General features: G+C 51.7%; 3 protein-coding genes across 6 annotated transcripts in view; all 3 read left to right on the top strand.

The window, feature by feature from the left end:
* The window catches only part of FBXO31 (F-box protein 31), a 35,884-nt gene extending 33,722 nt beyond the window's left edge, over window positions 1-2,162 (top strand). For both annotated transcript variants that reach the window (XM_066582474.1, XM_066582475.1), the window contains one exon: window positions 1,393-2,162. In XM_066582474.1, the coding sequence (XP_066438571.1) occupies window positions 1,393-1,615 (223 nt within the window). In that variant the 3' untranslated portion in view covers window positions 1,616-2,162. The remainder of the gene's footprint in view (window positions 1-1,392) is intronic.
* The window catches only part of LOC136582653 (zonadhesin-like), a 21,504-nt gene continuing 8,891 nt past the window's right edge, over window positions 1,855-14,467 (top strand). Inside the window, exons 1-5 of the mRNA XM_066583827.1 lie at window positions 1,855-1,902; window positions 3,499-3,775; window positions 3,947-4,197; window positions 4,488-4,626; window positions 6,709-7,763. Coding sequence (XP_066439924.1) covers window positions 1,855-1,902; window positions 3,499-3,775; window positions 3,947-4,197; window positions 4,488-4,626; window positions 6,709-7,763 — 1,770 coding nt within the window. The remainder of the gene's footprint in view (window positions 1,903-3,498; window positions 3,776-3,946; window positions 4,198-4,487; window positions 4,627-6,708; window positions 7,764-14,467) is intronic.
* Window positions 8,545-14,467, top strand: part of KIAA0513 (KIAA0513 ortholog) — a 48,473-nt gene continuing 42,550 nt past the window's right edge. For all 3 annotated transcript variants that reach the window (XM_066583894.1, XM_066583900.1, XM_066583901.1), the window contains exon 1: window positions 8,545-8,596. The gene's annotated coding sequence lies outside the window, so the exon portion shown is untranslated. The remainder of the gene's footprint in view (window positions 8,597-14,467) is intronic.

Consider the following 14,467-nt stretch of genomic DNA (forward strand, 5'->3'; position numbering starts at 1 on the left):
TCCGTTCACTTCTGTATCAGAGGTTCCATTTGGAGCCTCCAGTGAAGATCTGGATGAGACGTCGTGCTGCACTATTTCATCTGGGGCCTATTACAGTCAGTGGCGACCATTTGGCGCCATTCATCTCTGTCATCGGACAGATCTTTTCCCAACAGGTATCTGGAATGTAGAGGTGAACAAAGCCAAACAGACCCTCTGCTGTGACAGCAAGCAGAGATCCTGGAAGTGGTGATGAGTGTATGAGTTGCAGAACAGTTTATGCTACAGTGTTGCTTGTGTTCTGCCCCCCCCCCCCCCCCCCCGCCAGAGCTGCCGCCGCCGCGTGGCCTCTCCTCGGACCCCGGGCAGCCGCCCTGGAGCTCCGCTGTGACAGGTGTCGCCTTGTGGGGAAGTCTGGGCATGTATAAATAGATGACGGCTATAAATGTCCGTCAGCTGACCCCCACACATCGGCCAGAGCGATGTCAGAGGGGAGACATTTCACACTGTACCAGAACCCCAGCTGTGCCACAGCTTTCTACTGCACTTTGTGTTTCCATTCCACACCCTTCCCAAGATCTTTGATTACTGTCAGTGAATTATTTACATCCAGAAGCCTAAAATCCATTACTTCTCACAGCTGAGGATTTGTTACAAAGTATAGTGTAGACAATCCACTCCTGTGCTGACAGTCTGTTACAATGTAACATGTATCACAGAGGATTGTCTAGACTGGATACATTGTAACAAACCCTCAGCTGTGAGAAGTACTAGGTCTAGAAAGACTTTCAGCCTCTTGATGCAAAATAGAATTCACTGACAGCAAGCAGAGGTAGTAGTAGGATTCAAAGCATTTTTGAAAGTTGCAGAATCCTAAAGGGGTTCTCCAAGTTGTAAAAATGGGGAGAAGGCAGGAAATGATTTAAAGCAATTCTACCGGCTGCTCCACCTCTCTGCTGTCCCCGTATTCTACTGCGGTCAGTAATTGGCTGTAGCGGTCACATGTGTATACAGACCGCCGGTGAGGATGGGTCCGTGAGTATAAGTGGAGGTGTCCTTTCACAGTATGAACAGTGAACGGAGGAGGAGCAGCCGGGGGTCGTTCCGGCCTCCATTCACTGCAAGCAAGCAGCCGCTCAGTAGTCACTAGTTCTGTTTCAACTCACTGGGCAGGAATGACTACTGAGTGTAAACGGGAGCCGCTCCATCTATGAGCGACTGCTTGCTTGCAGTGAATGAGGCCCGGCTGCTCCTCCGCTATTCACTGGGACGGATGCACCATATAAAGGGGTTGTGAGGACAGCATCTCCCTCCCTCTCCCCCATTGGCTAGCCCTTGGAACCCTCCTTTAAGCTCCCTTCCATCAGGCTCCGCCTCCTGCCGCGTGTGATGTCACTTTCTTGTTTCTTGCAGCTTCTTCGGGACGGGCCTGATCGCCGGCCACGGGTTCAGCAGTCCCGAGCGAACGCCCGGCCTCTTCATCCTCTTCGATGACGATCGCTTTGGATTTATTTGGCTGGAGTTGAAGTCGTTCAGTCTGTACAGCCGCATGAGGGACAGATTTCAGAACTCGCAGCCGCCATCACTGGAAGCCTTTGACGAAATGCTAAAAGCTATGCAACAATGGACAACCTAGAGGGGGCGCGTCCGGGACCCCCAGATCAGCTCCTGCGTGGCTTGGGGCGGCGCATGTAACCCTGTGTGCGCCGCGGCCGCTGCAACAGACTGAAAGATATCAGAAGACGGGATTTTTGAAGTGACCCTTGTGTAATGTATATAACCATGTAATAATCTATAAATATGGAGATACGGCCTAATCTATCTGTCAGCGCAGTCACCAGCGCATATTTTTGTACATCTGTCTATAGCAGGAAAATGGAGGTCGGCGTCCGGCAGGCGGAGCAGCAGAGCGTCGTGCTGAAGGTCAGAGTGGAGCAGACAGACGGCTCTGTATACTCCCATGCTGATGACCCGCAGGGTCAGCTCCTGTAGTAGCACTTACTGCCACAAGATGGCACCGCAGTTCTAACAACAATCTATTTCCTGCGCTTTCCTCGTATTTCTGTTACTGCGCAAATGATGGCAGCCGAAGGATGGAGCGGAAAATAGATATTCGATGTGTTCGCCATCATGGAGCCGTATAGAGACTGTCAGGAAGGAAGCGAGAAATAAAATGATTCCGTTAGATCGGCTCCTCTGACCCCAATCTGTAATCACATCATATGCAACTCCCCGGAGACGGGTGGATTCCTGTATGTGTGTGACCTTGGCCTAGGAGCTTGCACTCTAGTGTGTCATGTTGCCTGGTCTTCTCTTTGACGTCTCCACTTCCTTGTATCGTCCTCCTGGCTCGTTAGTTGTAAACCTGTTTTATATGATGGTTGTCTTTGCTCGTGGTTGTGGCGGGGAGGAAGCGAGCGGTGGGCGCCCGAGATTGGTACCTGATCTTCCTCTCCCTGGCGGACTACAGCTCTCAGGGCGGCATCCAGCGGCTGCTTGTCATTTTAAATCATGTATTTCATATTGCCTTAGTTACGGGGTTCATGGCTCTGATTTCTCCTGACACATTGTACTACATTCCCCCCCATGTACAGGGTTGGTTTGACTGTAATTAAACTTGTGTGTTTCATGATCCTAACAACCCAACCGTTATACATATATAATGAATCATCACATAAGCAAAGCCATAGAAGCTTACCATGAAGTGAGAGCAGCGGTGACATCACTGAGAATGCCACCTATCCATCACTAGAGAGCAGCGGTGACATCACTGAGAATGCCGCCTATCCATCACTAGAGAGCAGCGGTGACATCCCTGAGAATGCCACCCATCCATCACTAGAGAGCAGCGGTGACATCACTGGGAATGCCACCTATCCATCACTAGAGAGCAGCGGTGACATCCCTGAGAATGCCACCTATCCATCACTAGAGAGCAGCGGTGACATCACTGGGAATGCCGCCTATTCATCACTAGAGAGCAGCGGTGACATCACTGAGAATGCCGCCTATCCATCACTAGAGAGCAGCGGTGACATCACTGAGAATGCCGCCTTTCTATCACTAGAGAGCAGCGGTGACATCACTGAGAATGACGCCTATCCATCACTAGAGAGCAGCGGTGACATCACTGGGAATGCCGCCTATCCATCACTAGAGAGCAGCGGTGCCATCACTGAGAATGCCGCCTATCCATCACTGGAGAGCAGCGGTGCCATCACTGAGAATGCCACCTATCCATCACTAGAGAGCAGCGGTGACATTACTGAGAATGCCGCCTATCCATCACTACAGAGCAGCGGTGACATCACTGAGAATGCCGCCTATCCATCACTGGAGAGCAGCGGTGACATCACTGGGAATGCCGCCTATCCATCACTAGAGAGCAGCGGTGCCATCACTGAGAATGCCGCCTATCCATCACTGGAGAGCAGCGGTGACATCACTGGGAATGCCGCCTATCCATCACTAGAGAGCAGCGGTGCCATCACTGAGAATGCCGCCTATCCACCACTACAGAGCAACGGTGCCATCACTGAGAATGCCACCTATCCATCACTACAGAGCAGCGGTGACATCACTGAGAATGCCGCCTATCCATCACTAGAGAGCAGCGGTGTCATCACTGAGAATGCCGCCTATCCACCACTACAGAGCAGCGGTGCCATCACTGAGAATGCCACCTATCCATCACTACAGAGCAGCGGTGACATCCCTGAGAATGACGCCTATCGATCACTAGAGAGCAGCGGTGCCATCACTGACAATGCCGCCTATCCATCACTAGAGAGCAGCGGTGACATCACTGAGAATGCCGCCTATCCATCACTTGAGAGCAGCGGTGACATCACTGAGGATGCTGCCTATCCATCACTAGAGAGCAGCAGTGACATCACTGAGAATGCCGCCTATCCATCAGTAGAGAGCAGCGGTGACATCACTGAGAATGCCGCCTATCCATCACTAGAGAGCAGCGTTGACATCACTGAGAATGCCGCCTATCCATCACTAGAGAGCAGCGGTGACAGCACTGAGAATGCCACTTATCCATCACCAGAGAGCAGCGGTGACATCACTGAGAATGCCACCTATCCATCACTAGAGAGCAGCGGTGACATCACTGAGAATGCCACCTATCCATCACCAGAGAGCAGCGGTGACATCACTGAGAATGCCACTTATCCAGCACCTAAAGCATTCCTATTAACTTTATGCACTGTAAGTTAGGCTTATCTTTGGGGAAGGACTTATATTTCAAACCTCCCCAAAAATCCTGAAAAATCATGCTAGGGCTTATTATCAGGGAAACAGGGCAGTGAAAATGCATGTAAAATAGTGTAACTAGCGACAGCTGCTGATACATTGTAACAATTCCTGCACCGATGTTAACCCCGTCTGCACTAGTCCTGTGGGGGACCTCGCTGCGGGCCTGAGACTGCTGCGACTGGTAGCTGATGGTGACGGTACGCCTCTTATGTCTGTCTGTGACACCCTACTCCGTCTTGCAGCGCTGTACTCATCGCAGCCCCTACGCTCTGCAGGTAGAGATGGTGTACGGCTGTGATCAGCACGGCACATGTCCAGGATCCTGCACAGCCGGGCTGCGTACTAAACACGGAGAAATAGAGCTGCTGCGGTTTACACACCGTATCCCCCGCAGTTCCAACAATGGTGCGAATGGAAGAATGAAAGGCAAATGCGCAGTGACAACACGCCCGTGTGAATGAGCCCTTAGCACGCTGCGGCCCCACAGTGTCCATTGCTACGATCTGTGCTGTGCGTGTAATGCTGGGCAGAACCACCTCTTAGGAATGACAGCGGGCTTCCCTCATCTCCTGCAGAATGTGGCGCTGCTAGAGGTACCCGCTTGGCCCCTCCTCCTCCACATGCCCCGCCCCCTGCTTGCTTCATGTTTTCTTATTTATTTTTTTAGTGTAGTTTTAGCTAATTTAGTATTCTTCATTAAACCTCCGCTGGCTGCATAAAGCCTGCAAATAATACATAGTGGCCGGCCCGGCGACCGAACAACGTCCGAGGCCACAGCGAGAGAACTGCAATATCCCCGTGCCAAAGAGTAGTTTTGTCCATCTGCTTTGCTGCTGTATATGATGACAGCAGCAGAAATATCCCCTCCCCCGATGTACGGACCGCGAATCATATAGGTGTATAAATGCGATGCAGCTCCTGCCCTGCGCCCCACTGTAAAATAACCGCTGGTTACACTGTGCCCATGTTATATATGACTAGGTCATATGATGCAGGCGTCCAATGAAACTACTGCCCTTATCGAAGATGCAGGACACATTAAGTGACATCACCGAGAGCTCGGGCTGCTGATTGGCTGCACACTGACCTCTGCAGCAGGCATTATGGGAAAGCAAATAGCCTTAGGCCTCATGCCCCAGGGAAAATCAGATCCGCTGCGGATGCCCTGTAATTGTCTTTTATTTTTCATGCGGGAGATGAATTGCGCGATGTGCCCTATGACCTCCGCACGCGTGATCCGCACTAAAATACAGCATGACCATTTTTTTTCATGCTCCAGAAATTTTTAAATTCACTTTTAATTACCATCCGCGGGTATTTATCAATATATATATATATAATATGGTCAATGCATCCCTACGGGGCGCAGATCCGCGTGCGGGAAAACCGCTGCGGATTTTAATTCTTATTTTCCCCGTGGACATGAGGCCTTAGGCTACACGTTTTTTAAAAAGCCGGCATTGCTGATGTTTTTCCTACGTGTACAGCTCTGTGTGACCCCTGTATTCGCTTTGTGTGACCCCTCTATTCGCTCCGTGTGACCCCTCTATTCGCTCCGTGTGACCCCTCTATTCGCTCCGTGTGTCCCCTCTATTCGCTCCGTGTGTCCCCTCTATTCGCTCCGTGTGACCCCTCTATTCGCTCCGTGTGACCCCTGTATTCGCTTCGTGTGACCCCTGTATTCGCTCCGTGTGTCCCCTCTATTCGCTCCGTGTGTCCCCTCTATTCGCTCCGTGTGTCCCCTGTATTCGCTCCGCGTGTCCCTTTCTATTAATTTGTCTTTCACGTCTGCAAAAATATCGTGACGCTTTTTCCTGCGCGGACGCCGTCCGTGCACTGCCTGTTTTCCTCACCGTTGAATGGGTGGGTGTCGTCTATAAACATATCAGATTGGCGCATGCCAGTCGTCCGTCACGCAGCTGCAGCCATGTATTTGTTCACATCAGCTGGGGGCTCCACTCTCCTCTGTTCAGGGAGCAGATACCCCCCACCCCCGCCACCCGGGCCCCCGTACGCCCCTCCCATTCACTATAATGGGCTCTGTTCTGGCCAGCAGTCCAGCATCTCGCTGGAGTCTACAGGAGGAAATGGCGCGGCTCGCTCGGATGTGAACCGCCGTGGAATCAGAGGAAACTAATCAGACTTCTGACTGAGGCCCGCAGCGCGTCGCAACGGGAATTTTTATTTTTTCTGCACAATTTAAGTAAAAATCACAGACGGACGATATTTATTACGGACAATTAGGAGAAGCAAAACGAAGGTAAAGTGGCTGATGGACGACTAGATGGCGGATCTGATCCCGCCGGCGTTACTGCGAGCCGGCCGGCGACAATCAGTGATAATAACCGTCAGCCGCAGGAAGATGGCCCCCGCCTCGAGCTTCTTCACAGACACTGGAGCAGAGCGCCATATTACGGATTGTCCAGGAATTTCTGGATGGTTGATGCCCTGACTCCAATGCAGGTGTGAACGTAGCCAAAGGAGACCCCACAGCGGAGCCCACCCTGAGAGCAGCGGAGCCGACCCTGAGCGCAGCGGAGCCGACCCTGAGCGCAGCGGAGCCGACCCTGAGAGCAGCGGAGCCCAGCCTGAGCGCAGCGGAGCCCACCCTGAGAGCAGCGGAGCCGACCCTGAGAGCAGAGGAGCCCACCCCGAGAGCAGCGGAGCCGACCCCGAGAGCAGCGGAGCCCACCCCGAGAGCAGCGGAGCCGACCCCGAGAGCAGCGGAGCCCACCCCGAGAGCAGCGGAGCCGACCCTGAGCGCAGCGGAGCCGGCCCTGAGCGCAGCGGAGCCCACCCTGAGAGCAGCGGAGCCCACCCTGAGCGCAGCGGAGCCGACCCTGAGGGCAGCGGAGCCGACCCTGAGCGCAGCGGAGCCGGCCCTGAGAGCAGCTGAGCCCACCCTGAGGGCAGCGGAGCCCACCCTGAGCGCAGCGGAGCCGGCCCTGAGAGCAGCTGAGCCCACCCTGAGCGCAGCGGAGCCGACCCTGAGGGCAGCGGAGCCCACCCTGAGGGCAGCGGAGCCCACCCTGAGCGCAGCGGAGCCGACCCTGAGAGCAGCGGAGCCCACCCTGAGCGCAGCGGAGCCCACCCTGAGCGCAGCGGAGCCGACCCTGAGAGCAGCGGAGCCGACCCTGAGTGCAGAGGAGCCCACCCTGAGAGCAGCGGAGCCGACCCTGAGCGCAGCGGAGCCTACCCTGAGAGCAGCGGAGCCTACCCTGAGGGCAGCGGAGCCCACCCTGAGGGCAGCGGAGCCCACCCTGAGCGCAGCGGAGCCGACCCCGAGAGCAGCGGAGCCCACCCCGTGCGCAGCGGAGCCGACCCTGAGCGCAGCGGAGCCGACCCTGAGAGCAGCGGAGCCCACCCCGTGCGCAGCGGAGCCCACCCTGAGAGCAGCGGAGCCGACCCTGAGCGCAGCGGAGCCGACCCTGAGCGCAGCGGAGCCGACCCTGAGCGCAGCGGAGCCGACCCTGAGCGCAGCGGCGTCCGCGTCTACCTGTCGCATCTCCCCGTCATCCGTACTGTGGATGGACGCGGCGGCTCGCCATTGGTTATGCGCTGGACAAATTTTTTTTCACATTTTTTTCCCCATGCTGTCACTAGGCGATGACACGGAATCCGCGACCCACCGGCACTGCTAATCACGGGCGGGTCAGACGGCTTCCATTGACTTCAATGTCAGCCGTCCTCGCTGAATCCGAGCAAAGACACAGCATTCTGCGATTTTTCCTCCATGACCAAAAACTGCAATTGCCGTCCGTTGGTGTGCGGGAGAAGTGGTTTCCCCTAGCATGCTATGGGCGGTATTTGCTGCAGATCCACGGCGCGGACGCCGCAGCTAAAACCCATCAGACCGCTTTCACGCAGCCGTGCACAATGGCAGACGGATATTGCGCTTGTAAGATTGCGCTTCTGCATGTCGGTACGACGCGTTTTCTCTGAAAAAAGTCCCAAGTGCGTCCAATAGTTGTGAACGTGAACATTGGCATCGCCCGTGAACATTGGCATCGCCCGTGAACATTGGCATCGCCCGCCGTGTAATCCCAGGGCAGTCATGCAATTCCTTTTACAAAGCCCCTAGAAAATAATGGAGGCATCCTCTTGAGGAGCCGCCCGGAAACGGGTCATGCGGCAGCCTTCAGGTGAAACACATTGAAGTCTATGTGTGACGCGCGGCTCACCGTTCACAGCACTATCTCACGGTTCTGGGCCGTAGGACTACACTTCCCAGCACCCTCTGCGCCACAGCCCGGTGGGAGGAGTCAGAGGCTGAGCTCCTGCGCCGCGCATGCGCGGAGAGCTACCAGTGTGAGAACTGCGAGCAGGCGGTGAGCATCGGGGAGCCGAGCAGGTGAGAGGGGGCGCTGTCCATGGGGGCCGCCGAGGGGCACGTCACGTGGCCTGTGCCCTTATATACAGTGTGAGGAGCCGTGTATCCTGTCAGTGCGAGTATATACCTGTGTGTAGTGTGTCAGCATATATTGTACACCTGTCAATATATATATACAGTGTGTGGAGCGTGCGGGCACCTGTCAGTATATATACAGTGTGTGGAGCGTGCGGGCACCTGTCAGTATATAGATACAGTGTATACAGCGTGCGAGCACCTGTCAGTATATATATACAGTGTGTGGAGCGTGCGGGCACCTGTCAGTATATATATATACAGTGTGTGGAGCGTGCGGGCACCTGTCAGTATATATATACAGTGTGTGGAGCGTGCGGGCACCTGTCAGTATATATACAGTGTGTGGAGCGTGCGGGCACCTGTCAGTATATATATATACAGTGTGTGGAGCGTGCGGGCACCTGTCAGTATATATATATACAGTGTGTGGAGCGTGCGGGCACCTGTCAGTATATATATATACAGTGTGTGGAGCGTGCGGGCACCTGTCAGTGTATATACAGTTTGTGGAGCGTGCGGGCACCTGTCAGTATATATATATACAGTGTGTGGAGCGTGCGGGCACCTGTCAGTGTATATATATACAGTGTGTGGAGCGTGCGGGCACCTGTCAGTATATATATATACAGTGTGTGGAGCGTGCGGGCACCTGTCAGTGTATATATATACAGTGTGTGGAGCGTGCGGGCACCTGTCAGTATATATATATACAGTGTGTGGAGCGTGTGGGCACCTGTCAGTGTATATACAGTTTGTGGAGCGTGCGGGCACCTGTCAGTATATATATATACAGTGTGTGGAGCGTGCGGGCACCTGTCAGTATATATACAGTGTGTGGAGCGTGCGGGCACCTGTCAGTATATATATATACAGTGTGTGGAGCGTGCGGGCACCTGTCAGTATATATATATACAGTGTGTGGAGCGTGCGGGCACCTGTCAGTGTATATACAGTTTGTGGAGCGTGCGGGCACCTGTCAGTATATATATATATACAGTGTGTGGAGCGTGCGGGCACCTGTCAGTGTATATATATATAGTGTGTGGAGCGTGCGGGCACCTGTCAGTATATATATATATACAGTGTGTGGAGCGTGCGGGCACCTGTCAGTATATATATACAGTGTGTGGAGCGTGCGGGCACCTGTCAGTATATATATACAGTGTGTGGAGCGTGCGGGCACCTGTCAGTATATATATACAGTGTGTGGAGCGTGCGGGCACCTGTCAGTATATATATACAGTGTGTGGAGCGTGCGGGCACCTGTCAGTATATATATACAGTGTGTGGAGCGTGCGGGCACCTGTCAGTATATATATACAGTGTGTGGAGCGTGCGGGCACCTGTCAGTATATATATATACAGTGTGTGGAGCGTGCGGGCACCTGTCAGTATATATATATACAGTGTGTGGAGCGTGCGGGCACCTGTCAGTATATATATATATACAGTGTGTGGAGCGTGCGGGCACCTGTCAGTATATATATACATACAGTGTGTGGAGCGTGCGGGCACCTGTCAGTATATATATATACACAGTGTGTGGAGCGTGCGGGCACCTGTCAGTATATATATATATATACACAGTGTGTGGAGCGTGCGGGCACCTGTCAGTATATATATATATACACAGTGTGTGGAGCGTGCGGGCACCTGTCAGTATATATATATATATACACAGTGTGTGGAGCGTGCGGGCACCTGTCAGTATATATATATACACAGTGTGTGGAGCGTGCGGGCACCTGTCAGTATATATATACAGTGTGTGGAGCGTGCGGGCACCTGTCAGTATATATATACAGTGTGTGGAGCGTGCGGGCACCTGTCTGTATATATACAGTGTATGGAGCGTGCGGGCACCTGTCAGTATATATATACAGTGTGTGGAGCGTGCGGGCACCTGTCAGTCTATATATACAGTGTGTGGAGCGTGCCGGCACCTGTCAGTATATATATACAGTGTGTGGAGCGTGCGGGCACCTGTCAGTATGTATATATACAGTGTGTGGAGCGTGCGGGCAGCTGTCAGTATATATATACAGTGTGTGGAGCGTGCGGGCACCTGTCAGTATGTATATATATATATATATATATATATATATATATATATATATATATATATATATATATATATATATATATATATATATATATATATATATATACACAGTGTGTGGAGCGTGCGGGCACCTGTCAGTATGTATATATACAGTGTGTGGAGCGTGCGGGCACCTGTCAGTGTATATATACAGTGTGTGGAGCGTGCGGGCACCTGTCAGTATGTATATATACAGTGTGTGGAGCGTGCAGGCACCTGTCAGTATGTATATATACAGTGTGTGGAGCGTGCGGGCACCTGTCAGTATATATATACAGTGTGTGGAGCGTGCGGGCACCTGTCAGTATATATATACAGTGTGTGGAGCGTGCGGGCACCTGTCAGTATATATATATACAGTGTGTGGAGCGTGCGGGCACCTGTCAGTATATATATATATATATATACAGTGTGTGGAGCGTGCGGGCACCTGTCAGTATGTATATATACAGTGTGTGGAGCGTGCGGGCACCTGTCAGTATGTATATATACAGTGTGTGGAGCGTGCGGGCACCTGTCAGTATATATATACAGTGTGTGGAGCGTGCGGGCACCTGTCAGTATATATATACAGTGTGTGGAGCGTGCGGGCACCTGTCAGTATATATATATACAGTGTGTGGAGCGTGCGGGCACCTGTCAGTATATATATATATACAGTGTGTGGAGCGTGCGGGCACCTGTCAGTATATATATATATACAGTGTGTGGAGCGTGCGGGCACCTGTCAGTATATATATATATACAGTGTGTGGAGCGTGCGGGCACCTGTCAGTATATATATATATATATACAGTGTGTGGAGCGTGCGGGCACCCGTCAGTATATATATATATACAGTGTGTGGAGCGTGCGGGCACCTGTCAGTATGTATATATACAGTGTGTGGAGCGTGCGGGCACCTGTCAGTATATATATATACAGTGTGTGGAGCGTGCGGGCACCTGTCAGTATGTATATATACAGTGTGTGGAGCGTGCGGGCACCTGTCAGTGTATATATATATACAGTGTGTGGAGCGTGCGAGCACCTGTCTTTATATATATATATATATATATATATATACAGTGTGTGGAGCGTGCGAGCACCTGTCAGTATATATATATATATATATATACAGTGTGTGGAGCGTGCGAGCACCTGTCAGTATATATATATATATATACAGTGTGTGGAGCGTGCGAGCACCTGTCAGTATATATATATATATATATATACAGTGTGTGGAGCGTGCGAGCACCTGTCAGTGTATATATATACAGTGTGTGGAGCGTGCGGGCAACTGTCAGTATATATATATACAGTGTGTGGAGCGTGCGGGCAACTGTCAGTATATATATATACAGTGTGTGGAGCGTGCGGGCACCTGTCAGTATATATATACAGTGTGTGGAGCGTGCGGGCACCTGTCAGTATATATATACAGTGTGTGGAGCGTGCGGGCACCTGTCAGTATATATATACAGTGTGTGGAGCGTGCGGGCACCTGTCAGTATATATACAGTGTGTGGAGCGTGCGGGCACCTGTCAGTATATATACAGTGTGTGGAGCGTGCGGGCACCTGTCAGTATATATATACAGTGTGTGGCGCGTGCGGGCACCTGTCAGTATATATATATATATATATACACACGGTGTGTAGAGCGTACGGGCACCTTTCAGTATATATATACAGTGTGTGGAGCGTACGGGCACCTGTCAGTGTATATATATGCAGTGTGTGGAGCGTACGGGCACCTGTCAGTATATATACAGTTTGTGGAGCGTGCGGGCACCTGTCAGTGTATATACAGTTTGTGGAGCGTGCGGGCACCTGTCAGTGTATATACAGTTTGTGGAGCGTGCGGGCACCTGTCAGTATATATATATACAGTGTGTGGAGCGTGCGGGCACCTGTCAGTGTATATACAGTTTGTGGAGCGTGCGGGCACCTGTCAGTATATATACAGTGTGTGGAGCGTGCGGGCACCTGTCAGTATATATATATACAGTGTGTGGAGCGTGCGGGCACCTGTCAGTATATATATATACAGTGTGTGGAGCGTGCGGGCACCTGTCAGTGTATATACAGTTTGTGGAGCGTGCGGGCACCTGTCAGTATATATATATACAGTGTGTGGAGCGTGCGGGCACCTGTCAGTATATATATATACAGTGTGTGGAGCGTGCGGGCACCTGTCAGTATATATATATATAGTGTGTGGAGCGTGCGGGCACCTGTCAGTATATATATACAGTGTGTGGAGCGTGCGGGCACCTGTCAGTATATATATACAGTGTGTGGAGCGTGCGGGCACCTGTCAGTATATATATACAGTGTGTGGAGCGTGCGGGCACCTGTCAGTATATATATACAGTGTGTGGAGCGTGCGGGCACCTGTCAGTATATATATATACAGTGTGTGGAGCGTGCGGGCACCTGTCAGTATATATATATACAGTGTGTGGAGCGTGCGGGCACCTGTCAGTATATATATACAGTGTGTGGAGCGTGCGGGCACCTGTCAGTATATATATACAGTGTGTAGAGCGTGCGGGCACCTGTCAGTATATATATACAGTGTGTAGAGCGTGCGGGCACCTGTCAGTATATATATACAGTGTGTAGAGCGTGCGGGCACCTGTCAGTATATATATACAGTGTGTGGAGCGTGCGGGCACCTGTCAGTATATATATATATACAGTGTGTGGAGCGTGCGGGCACCTGTCAGTATATATATATATACAGTGTGTGGAGCGTGCGGGCACCTGTCAGTATATATATATACACAGTGTGTGGAGCGTGCGGGCACCTGTCAGTATATATATATACACAGTGTGTGGAGCGTGCGGGCACCTGTCAGTATATATATATACACAGTGTGTGGAGCGTGCGGGCACCTGTCAGTATATATATATACACAGTGTGTGGAGCGTGCGGGCACCTGTCAGTATATATATATACACAGTGTGTGGAGCGTGCGGGCACCTGTCAGTATATATATATACACAGTGTGTGGAGCGTGCGGGCACCTGTCAGTATATATATATACACAGTGTGTGGAGCGTGCGGGCACCTGTCAGTATATATATATACACAGTGTGTGGAGCGTGCGGGCACCTGTCAGTATATATATATACACAGTGTGTGGAGCGTGCGGGCACCTGTCAGTATATATTTATATACACAGTGTGTGGAGCGTGCGGGCACCTGTCAGTATATATATATATACACAGTGTGTGGAGCGTGCGGGCACCTGTCAGTATATATATATACACAGTGTGTGGAGCGTGCGGGCACCTGTCAGTCTATATATATACAGTGTGTGGAGCGTGCGGGCACCTGTCAGTCTATATATATACAGTGTGTGGAGCGTGCGGGCACCTGTCAGTATATATATACAGTGTGTGGAGCGTGCTGGCACCTGTCAGTATATATATACAGTGTGTGGAGCGTGCTGGCACCTGTCAGTATATATATACAGTGTGTGGAGCGTGCTGGCACCTGTCAGTATATATATACAGTGTGTGGAGCGTGCGGGCACCTGTCAGTATATATATATATATATATATATATATATATACAGTGTGTGGAGCGTGCGAGCACCTGTCTGTATATATACAGTGTGTGGAGCGTGCGGGCACCTGTCAGTATATATATACAGTGTGTGGAGCGTGCGGGCACCTGTCTGTATATATACAGTGTGTGGAGCGTGCGGGCACCTGTCAGTA

Source organism: Eleutherodactylus coqui, chromosome 11 (assembly GCF_035609145.1).
Source record: "Eleutherodactylus coqui strain aEleCoq1 chromosome 11, aEleCoq1.hap1, whole genome shotgun sequence".
Classification (NCBI taxonomy): domain Eukaryota; kingdom Metazoa; phylum Chordata; class Amphibia; order Anura; family Eleutherodactylidae; genus Eleutherodactylus; species Eleutherodactylus coqui.